This window comes from Argiope bruennichi, chromosome 6, assembly GCF_947563725.1.
Source record: "Argiope bruennichi chromosome 6, qqArgBrue1.1, whole genome shotgun sequence".
NCBI lineage: Eukaryota > Metazoa > Arthropoda > Arachnida > Araneae > Araneidae > Argiope > Argiope bruennichi.
The window spans coordinates 62,099,581-62,111,018 of record NC_079156.1 but is presented as its reverse complement, the minus strand read 5'-3'; the positions used below and the strand labels follow the sequence as shown (position 1 = coordinate 62,111,018).

The window sequence follows — 11,438 nt, the reverse complement described above, 5'->3', positions numbered from 1 at the left end:
TTCCATTGTGGAGACTGTATCAATTTTTAAAAAAATGAAGGGTTTTGCCAAAAATACCCGTCTTTAAAATTCTCTGATGAATTAAAAATGATATACTTACGTCAATGAAGTCGTGTAAGTAGTGACTATTACACTGTGCAAGAAAAGTTTACACCCCTCTGCTGTTGGATTTATTGTGATTCTTATGGATTCTGAAAGCTTAAAACTTGCACATGCCCATCGGAAAGCGATGCTACGAACATCGATGTCTTCCGGAGTGTGAACTATGGTCCTGTAAATCATTCCTGAATTGATTGCTACATTTCTGGAAAAAACAAATCAATAATTATTTCTGAGTAATAACGTTTCTCTAGTTTTTAAGATTCTCTTTTAACATATAGCAAATTGTATTGCTGTACGTTCAATTGTGCTATGCATTCACTTGATAAAAGTTGCTTCGAATCTAGTTTTTAACATTTTGCATTCGGATAGTGCCTCTTATTCACCATACAAGACAGTGCATCATTTTGACGTTTTAATTATTTATTTCAATTTTGTTTGTTAAAAACGGCTACAGGATGGTAAAAAAACGTAGATTAATTTTTCAAAGAAATTCGACTTAAACAATTGTGTATATTTATTTTTCAGAGCAATAAACAAATCTTTGTATTATGTGAATAATTATGCATCGAATTTTTTTTCCGAGTGCAAAAGATCAATTCTTAAGAGAACTATCTACACTAAGACCATGAATCTTTTTTTTCTTTACATTTTTTCTTGCGCCTACCCCTGCCTTTTTAGTTCTTTTATTTCACTCCTTTGTCCAACAGTATAATTAGGTCTTATTTATACTGGCAACTAGCATTTATCTCCTTGAACATTGCTCAATCAGATGAAAAGTTCACGTGATTTTGTTTCTGGACGGAACTAATCAAAAAAAGGTACGACTTTCAAAGTCTTTGAAGTGGTTTATAAAAGTCTTATGCAACTTTCCTTCCGATATAACCAGCAATCGGAAATTCAGCCAGTCACAATAATCCATATTGATACAGCTTAGTTCTGTGGTTAACGGAGTGACTGGCTGCAATTTAAAAATAATTATAATAATAATCGGAACTTTTTTAACTGTTAGAACCGAGAAAATTTAATTGTGATCATCATTGTCTTGATGATTACCTAAGAAAGCTATAAATCAGTTGGCGAATTTTCTCCATTAAAGGATCTTAAACCTTTGTCGTTGCACAATAAAGATAACTTCACCAAATTCTTGACATGAGGTGTATAAAAAATGCTTGTAGATGGCGAAGATCGATTGTCTGGTTTCCGATCCCAATTTGACTGTTCTTTAACCACCTTTTTTGAGCATCTTAATTGACGTCTAAAAACATGACTTTAGAATTTTAAACCTGTATATTACTGATAAAAAACGTTTTAGATATTATTTTGTCCTTTAATTAAATATTTTACTTAGAAACTATAACCATCCATCGAAAAATAGTTGTGGCAAGGGATATTCAAATATGTACTAGGATGATCGGTAAAGTCCTTTTAGCTCATTAAGTTCAAAATGGTATCTCGTACAGACAAGGAAGTAACGTGTATGTTTAGTAAAATAACTGCTGAATTTATTAAATCAAGTTACAGCGCCCCTATTGCCAAAATAAGGAAGTTATAAAAATGAATTAGATTGGCCGAAGCATCCAACTGGAAAGATGTATGTTATACCATAAAACATAGGAAAAAATGTAACGGAGTTGAGTGTAAAATTAGCGAAGATGTTAGCGATTAAAATTATGAACCTTCTTTGGCTTGAAAAAGGGTCCGTTCTAAAATTGAAAAATGTATCATCAGATTTAACCCCCCCCCCCTCTTCCAAGTGCCATTTTAAATGTTTTTAAAATTATTTTTGTTTACTTTCTTCGTTAATTAAATTTCACTTCATCATTGATTAGATCGAAAAACACCGTGTAATAACACTAAAAAATACGTTTTTCAATTTTAAGGCAAAACCTTTTTTAATCCACGGAATGTTCATAAATTTAAGCGCAAATATCTCCACAAGTTTTACAGATAGCGTAATCGAGCTTTTTCCTGTGTTATTATTATGGTATTGCGTATATTTTTTTATTGGACTTTAAGGCCGATCTCCTTTATTTATTCAACACTCTTATTTCGCCTCTAGAGGCCTGTCTCATGTTGATACTGCTACGTTCAGTGGTGGCGGGCTGGCCGGCTGTATGCAAGAAGAAGAGGCCTGTCTCAATAAACTCAACATAATCATTTTACTTCATGTACACGTTACTTTCCTGTTATACAAGACGCTGTTTTGAATTTAAATAGCTTAACCCTTTAAAGGGCCATTTTTTTCTAGTCATATTATGTTAAAATATTTTTAGGCTTGAAATTAGAATAAGAAAAGGGATTGATTTAGCTTATTAGATAAATTTAATTTGATTCATTAATTTATTTGGTTAATTAATAATTAAGTAACAAATCAAGACACATCATTTTGTCTGAGATAAAGAACTGAAGCGTCTAAGTTTCTCATTTACTAAAAAAAGTTGTCAGAACTTATGCCAACCTACATAATTTCATACAAAGATTGGTAAATTTGGTGGGAAGCATACTTCCCACGGCCCTAGAAAGTGTTAAAAGGGTTTTTATCAATCACCCTGTATATTGATGTCTAATCATACAACTACTTTATTAAAATGCGTTTAAATTAATTAATTTAGATTTTATGAAATGCATTTAAATATTAATGAACGAGAGAGACATCTAAAAATTACCTCTTATCAATATTTACAGTTTTTGATCCAAAGCGCCCTTTTAAAATAATTTCCATATCTCCAACATTATCCACGGCCCATCCAGTGTCCCTCAGCTTTATGGAAATATGATACTGCTGAACTGAAATGAAATATTATGGGTACAGTACGACCTAAATTACATTATTCATAAAACAAATAAATAATTTTTTTTGTAATATAGGAAAAAGCATTTTATAGTGCAAACACAGTTAATGGCATTGGTCTATTATTCTAACCGGAAAGATTGGCCTGGTTTTGTAGTTATTTGATCACTTTTTACTATAATATTATTCTGAGGGGAAAATATTAATTATAATTACATCGTTATGATGGGAATTATTATCATTATTAATGTCGGAAATCGATATTAGCTAATGTACTGTATCGTCCAATTGAATTTTTAATATTATTCATACTGAAACAAAAAATCAATTGGATAGTACAATATATTAGATAATTTCTATTTTGATAGATTTTGGATAGAATTTTACTTCGATGGTTGTCTTCAATTTAAGAAAAAAGTTGATTAAAAAAAACGTTATTATTTCATCTGAATAAATTCTACTAAATTAAGCGCCTTTGGCCATCAGCTTGTTCTTTCACATAATTTATTTTAACTGCTAAGCGATTAATATGAAATGATTTTTCTTATTTCAACTTGTTATTTCATACGATTGAAAAATATGAATTTAATTGAATCGGTGTATTGCAAATTATTGTAGAAATATGCACAAATGAAAAGGTGTGCATACTAAGAAATAAAGGTGAAAATGAAAATTCTACTTAAGTGCAAAAAAAAAAACTTTTTTTAAAAATTCTAATTTGATATTGGCAAAATCTCTCAGTTGAATGGTTTTATCGATGAGTTTGAATTTCATCATATAACAATGTAAGTAAGCATGATTGCATTAAAAAAAATTATTAAAAATAAAGAGAAAGTGTTTAAAAATGAAACTGATATAATAAGAAAAGTAATTTTTTAGTTTTAAGTTAATGCAAAAATTATTTCTGTGAGATAATAATTTTTGAAGATATGAACATCAGTTTCCGTAAACAAGTCATAGAGATTACCCATCAGGCGACGATTAAGCCGATATTCGACCTTGATTAAATTTTCTGTTTAATGACTATTTTATCATCTTGATTTGAAATTTTTGGTGACACGGCGAGCCATCTCACGAGCGTTTCTAATAATTTTTTGACACTCCGTAAATTAACTAAGTGAATGTGAAGGATTAAGTGCAGTTGTAAAAGCATTTAACGAAGCAATCAGAAACGATTGTACAAAGATTTATTTAAATTTGACTATTACTATAACACAGTAAGTAATAAGAATAATTTCTTATTACTTATTATGCTATGCACGTTTTTTTTATATATTAAAGATTGTTTTCAGCTGAATCTGATTTCTGAATGAAGATATTACACAAGAGCGGGGGGAGGGGGAATATGAATTCCATAATATAAATTAGTTTTGGTCAACTACAAAAAATTCGAAGACGAAACGCAAGAAAATGAATGGATCCTGCAATTGACAACTTTCGTGTAGTTTCAAATCAATTAAACTCAACTCTAATTATTTTTTTTAAATGGCATGATTTAATAACTTATAATCTTTAAATAAACGGTAGATAAAATATATATTTTTAATAAGATGGGATTTTGACAGAGAAAAAAAAAAGAATCCCGATCTTTTCTTCATTTTTTGAGAAAACTGAGATTTAGCTAATTGCTTCTAATTGAGCTTCGCTCCTGAGAGGCACAAGCAAGATATGTGACTTAAACATCATTTCTAGAAGATTTAAGATTTCTTTTTCAGATTTAAATCCTTAAAATGTTAAAAAATAATGTTCTGATTAGATTAACATTTTCGCTTCTCTCACTCATATACGTGATTCATACCTTCTGTCTAAAAAGAATAGCCCTTTCCCTTCTATCTTTTGAATTTGGTAGAGAAAGGATCATTTAATTAAATAGATGGCGTGAACCGTAAGCTTGAATGATGCGGCGGACAACGTAGAAAACATGTTAATATTCTAATTCTGTTGCAGTTGCATTACTCTATCTTCTCTTTTGGATAATAGATGGCGATGCCTGATTAGGTACGCATCCCATAGTGCATTGCGATTGTGATAAAACTGAGATGATTTGTTAAGCTGCGTGCGTGAATGTCTTGTGTTTGTTTTGTGTAAAATGTGATTATTAAAGAAATGTTTCTTAAAACATACGTCCTGTTGCTTCCACTGCATGGATTATAACGATCTACATTCCACCACAATTCATGTTTTTGGTTTCTTTGTTCGCTTACTTTTGATTTAGATTTATTTTTACACTGTCGATAGAAAAAGCAGATGGAAAGCATTAAATATAAAGCAATGTGGAAATCATGTCTATTTATTTAAGGAAATCATCATCTATGAGCACAAAAAATCGTATGATATCTCCACGATTTTTTCCAACATTCTGAATGAAACTAATATCGTGAAGATACTTAATAGTATTAAGACATTTTGTGCTAATAGGGATAGATATAAAGGGATACATATTATACAAAGGGATATATAATATATATAGGGATAAATATTTTCGTTTCTTTGTTCGCTTGCTTTCGAATTAGATTTATTTTTACACTTTTGATAGAAAACGCTAAAATATCTGCAGATGGAGTGCATTAAAAATTAAACAATCCTGCCGACTAATTTGAAAAATCATCGGTATTTCCATCGATATCTCCACTTCCGATATTCCGAATTGCAGCATGCCTTAAAGATATCGTAACATTTTTTTTTTTTTTTTAATTACACCTGGTCACCCCGTTACCGCAGAACTAAGCTATTTTAACAGGAATTAATCGTCAAAATGTTGTTATGCATTTCGTGCTAATAGGAATAAATATAATTTTTTTTTCTATAAAAAAAGTTAAATTCGCTTTGTCTCCCCCCCCCCTTCCCTTAACCCTCAATAAAGTCAAAAATACCCCAAGTATTTTTTTTTTTTTCGATGTATCGCATATTTAAAATGCAGTAGAAGATAAAAACATTCTTGTGGGTTTGAAAATAATAGTTGCTATATGTCACTTCATGTCTCTTAAGATTATTAGAGATTATTCCGCGAAACACAATGCGAAGGAAACGAGACTAACTCATATTAGTTTCCGTATTTTCAGTTAGCTTTTCATTCGCTTACTTTTCTGTTGCGTTCCAGCTAACTGCCATATTACATAACTTTTCCAATTTATAACAGGAATTGCTGCGCCTACATCAGCGATTCTCAACCTGTGGGGCGCGCCCCCCTAGGGGGGCTCGAGAATATCCAAGAGAAAATATCATTAAAAAAATTGATTAACTGACTGAAAGGAAAGCACACATACACATAGAAAACAAAATACATTTCGGCATATTTAATAACTTATTGAAGTAAAACAACTTACTTAATCAAAACATACTAAATTAAAAACAAATTTAATATTTATTAGTGTTAGCTTGTCTTGCAGAGCAAAGTTTTTCGAACGAAGGCTTAGTATTAGAAATAGCCACTCTCAGTTCTGTTTCTATATTTTGTTTTCAAAGAAGCCTCAGCAGAAAATCCAGTTTCACAAAGGTAGGATTTTGAATAGTAATAGAATGTGAAATATCCTTGTTTTTAGTGCAGAAAAATCATCCTTACTCCTGCCCAAAATTCAAATAATGGCTTATTACTAAATTGCCTTTTAGTTTCGGCCACTTGTCGTGAAGTATATGAATTTTTCTTCCGCATTAATTGAGAGTCTTTCGGGAGTCTTATGAAATGGATCCCTAACACACTCGCTATCAGTTTGTCGTTAGCATGAAAATACTTTTTAAAATTCTTTGCCAGCATGTCTTAATGATTTTCAATGGTTACAAAAACAGCTTTTACATGTTTTTCTTCAGCCTTATAAGTTTTAGTACAATCATCCATATTTACAAACATTGTTAGGTTTTTTGATTTACATTTCTTCTCCACAATTCCAATTTTCTACAAAAAGCATTAACTTTATCACTCATATCCAATATATGTGTATTTGCTCCTTGGAGTTGAAGATTCAAGTTATTTAATTTCTCAAATATGTCGACCAAGTACCTCAATTTCATCACAAATAAACTATCTCGAAAATTCTCGTCTGTTTTCTTCTTCAAGGAAATGGAGATTTCTTTTCTTAATTCGTAAACACGTTGCAAAAATTTCCCACGTGATGCCATCTTGCTTCGCAATAAAATAGTAACGCTGAATGTACTGAACCCATGTCTTTACCAAGTGCGGAAAAGATTCTCGATTTCAAGGGTCTCATTTTTATATAATTTACAACAGTTACAACCGTAGTTAACACAATATCAAACCAGGAATCATTTCTTTCGAAGCCAAAGTTTCTCTGTGGACCATGCAATGTGTGCACTGAGGCGATTTTTGTTTTAAAAGTGCTTGTATGTCTTGGAATCTTTCGGACATTGAATGAGCACCATCGGTGCATATTCCGACGCAATTTTACAATTCTATTTTGTCTCGGTCATAAAATCATTTAAAATAGCAAATAATGCGAGCGCTGATGTTTTGAGTTCTATTGGTTTGCAGAAAAGTAGTTCTCTTACTACTGACATATTATCACAAATTCGAACATAGGCAAATAAGTGAACATCTTTATTACTATCTGTTGCTTCTTCAAGCTGTATTGAAAACAATTTGTCACGCAACTTCGAGAAAAGCAGACACTGTACATCTTCAGCTATATCGCCAATTCGACGGGCAACAGTATCATTTGAAAGAAGTATGGGCTCCAATTGTTTTGAAAAAATATCTTCAAACATAGTTACTACAATCTCAATTGCTGCTGTCAAAATAAGCTCTTCACCAATGGTGTGAGGTTTTTTACATCTGGCTATGTTATATGAACATTGTAAGATGCAATTAAAGCTTTTTTTATTCACAGACAAAGTTTCTTTAAAAAATGATTTTTGCTTGTTATATGATTTTAATTTTAATTCGAAGAATTCTCTGCGTTTGTTGACGTACTCACTGTGAAGCGTTTCCGAATGTCATTTAAGTTTATTAGGTTTCATGCTGTCTGCGGCCAACATTTTTGAGCAAATGATACACAGGGGCCTTCCTTCTTCATTTACTTCAGTACGGGTAAACCCAAAATTTAAGTATTCTTGAGAATATTTCCTTGATTTTATTTTCGGAACCATGCTCGTCTGTGTATTTGTTGATGCTTGACTATCGTCTAATGCTTGCTTACTTCCGCTTAAAAATTTATTCATGAGTCTGCATAAATCTGCTGCCGTGAATATTTTATATGGTGAATTGCAGTTAACACGAAAACATATATAACATACAAATTTACGATAGATTCGATTGCGATAAAAGGATCGACTCGAATGAGACTGGCTGAAATTGAAACTTGCGTTATCGAATATTTTCCTTCTTCTTATGAGAAAACATTCCTTTCCACAAACATTCCTATTTTTTTCACTTTTGTTTTGTCATGCTTCTGTTTTATTTCTTTTATTATTCGAAAAAATTTCTTCCCAGTTTCTAAATTTAGCTCACCCCGTCTAGGTTAACTTTCATTGATGGATTTTTCTACTTTCATATTCCGTCAACTTTATCTTCCAGTTTGGATTTCATTTCAAATATAATATTTAAATTTTCTCCGCTTTCATTAGCTTCATCTGTTCACCGCCCGCTTATCCAAAATGCAAGATGTGGTTTCTCGCAACGTTCGCTCACTTTTACTCTTGTTTTGGCAGTTAGTTAAAAATAATTTAAAAACAGAATCCAAAATACTCAATATACATTATTGTAGTATGCATTTTATTGTAAGCGGGGGGCGCGATAAATATTATGATTGAAAACTGGGCCACGAATACTGAAAGGTTGAGAAACGCTGGCCAACATTATCACGCGTTATGGACAGTGCATTAATAGAGCCAGCTTGATCGCAGCATTTATAATATAAAGAAAATGAGTAATCAACTTACCACAGAAAGGCGACTTGGCACTAGTATATAAATAGAATTTCCTTGGTGGATGCTGTTTGATGATGTCTTTCTTCTCATCTGCTCGGAAACCCATGGTGGCACACTGACTTCCATCCACAGCACAATCGGAGCATTTCCCGGCCACGAAATTCTCCCAAGAATCACAGGCAACGCCAACTGGCCTGCAGCCATAGTGATTGGGAATAGTAGCCATAAAGTAATCGATTACTCTGTAATGATCGCACACCACAAGGTTGCGGGCAACTATTGGAATGAAAAATTACTAAGTTATAAGGATTACCTATATTAGTCGATTGATTAGATAAAACTAATCTTCAGATTACCTTAGTAGCACAAGATATCCTATAATATTCGGACCAGGTCGATAATCATTCCAAATGTTAAAGAAGGAAATTAGAAAAGAGGTAACTATGCAGGGCCAAGATAGACAGATGATGCCGTGCAAAGGACTCATAACATATAAATTCATACCGGAACCAAAAATTATAAAAACTATTTAACCTCGATGTCAGTAGAAATTATATCAGGGCATAGATGACTTCTGCAGATCCGAAAGAAGGCAAGACAACAAATATATATGTGAAAAAATAGACTAAGTTCAGACACTACTTAACAGAATGTGTCGAACTCAATGAAATTAGAGGAAGACTCATTTTGTATAGTGATAATTTTAACAAAATATTACAAAACCTTAAAATTTAAAAACATTAAAAAAAAAGGAGGGGAAAGTTTTCTAGCCTTTTACCAACAATTTGAAGATTCTTTGAACTTTGGTTATTCTATGTTCTCTAATGAGGAAGCCGTCTGAAAAGTGAGCATCACAACCAGTCACAATAAGCCATGTTTATAAGGCTTAGTTGTGTGGTAACGGTTTGTTTGACTGTAATTATATGTGTGTGTTTTGACATCCGTTAATTTAATTTAAATCTTAATCTCCAAATTGACATCTTCATTTAGCCCATATTAACTTTATTCTAAAATGTTCTCCTATTTCTTGATTCAATTCTCATTTTCTTATTTAATTAATTCAACGCGCGCTCTATAAAACTGCAAGTCTCAGCAGATTCTCAGATTCCGAGTGAAGGAATTAAAAATCCTTAATGTTTACAACATTCTTTTAAGGATACCCATTTGAGATCCAGCACATCTCTGCCTCTTTTTATTCCAAGTTTTACATTTGGACCAGAAGTTCATTTCTTATTCTCAAGAAACCATAAAATATCACTCAATAGGATGTGAAAATATCAAGATATTATAGGGCAATCAAAGCACAGCATCGACCAATATCGCAAACGTATCATACAATATCTTCTATAATTTTCAGCTAATTAAAAAATTCTACCTACCTACATTTCAAATAATTTGAAATAATGCCCGTGTTTCTTTCGAATAACTAACTGTATGATCACGGCTCTTGTTTTCTCTCACTAATAGTTAAACTAGTCATGATGCATGAGTGACTGCCCTATCTACGCAGAATGATTAAACAAATATGATTGTATGAAAAAAATGATTATACACACAGATTGATATTTGAGCGACATTACGATTTTATCTACACTATATTAGCCAGCATTCAGATTATCGAACATCATAGAGATATCTTACAATGACTTGTGCTAATAGGGTAGGTGGGACAGGGAAGTAAATTGAACAATTAAATGATAAATGAGTTGAATAGGAGTATAATTGCAATCGTTTAAATGTTTTCCAGATTGTACCAATCAACCAAATAAAGATAAAAACTATTGGTTTCTACTGCACTGTATGAAAAATCAATGATTATCATCAAGAAAGTTTTGTATTTATAAGCAAATCTTGTTCAACTTTCACTGTTAGTTTAATAGCATAGATGTTCACTATATTATTAAACGTTCAACAATAGTTTAAATAGAAATCACAAAATGTTTTTTCCCACCTGGTGATTCAAGCGAAGGAATTTGAAAATTTCTTTTCAAGTCATTAGAAGATAAAATCTGTGGTCGATATTCTGTGGTGTTACTTTTTTCTTGTCTTTCTTTCTCTACAATAAATCAAATTATTATATATGAAGTGCTGCAATGGGACAAAGAATTTTAGCTAATCGGTAAAATACTAATTCCACTTAGTAATTGAACCATCATATTGTTGTTTCTTGATTGCATTTGCACCACAATTTTCAGACGACTAAAAGTATTTTTTTACTTTTATTAGAGAATATTTAAAACATTTTATTGCAGTTTAGTATCGCACTTCTAAGTAATATCCGTAAGTAATCTCCCTATTTTCTTAGTGGAATCACTTCTAAGTAACTATTTATTTAAAAAACTTTAAAAGTTTGTTGTTTATTGATTGTTTTTTCAGAAAAACAACATTTCAAAATTTAATTCCTATGATTTTTTATGTAAAAGGTTTTTTTCCGTAGAAATTATTATTTTTTTACCTTGCACTTGTTATTAATGATTATTAATTATTGTCACCTTCTAGTACGCCTTTCTTGATGAAAGACTTCACTGCAGGATCTGGACATCCTGGTTGATGTTCTCCTCCATTTGGGTAAAAATCGATGTGGCCTGTTTGTTCCAGTCGACTTGGTTCTGTAAAAAAAAAAAAAAAAGAATGCATATAATTTGTCAGTCTATATTTTAACAAA

The 11,438-nt window shown here is 31.6% G+C and overlaps 1 protein-coding gene across 1 annotated transcript in view; it reads right to left on the bottom strand.

Moving 5' to 3' along the window:
• Window positions 1–11,438, bottom strand: part of LOC129972262 (pancreatic triacylglycerol lipase-like) — a 28,732-nt gene that overhangs the window by 409 nt on the left and 16,885 nt on the right. The window contains exons 6-9 of the mRNA XM_056086329.1: window positions 11,266–11,382; window positions 8,786–9,049; window positions 2,769–2,889; window positions 101–304 (exon numbers count right to left, since the gene is read on the bottom strand). Coding sequence (XP_055942304.1) covers window positions 101–304; window positions 2,769–2,889; window positions 8,786–9,049; window positions 11,266–11,382 — 706 coding nt within the window. The remainder of the gene's footprint in view (window positions 1–100; window positions 305–2,768; window positions 2,890–8,785; window positions 9,050–11,265; window positions 11,383–11,438) is intronic.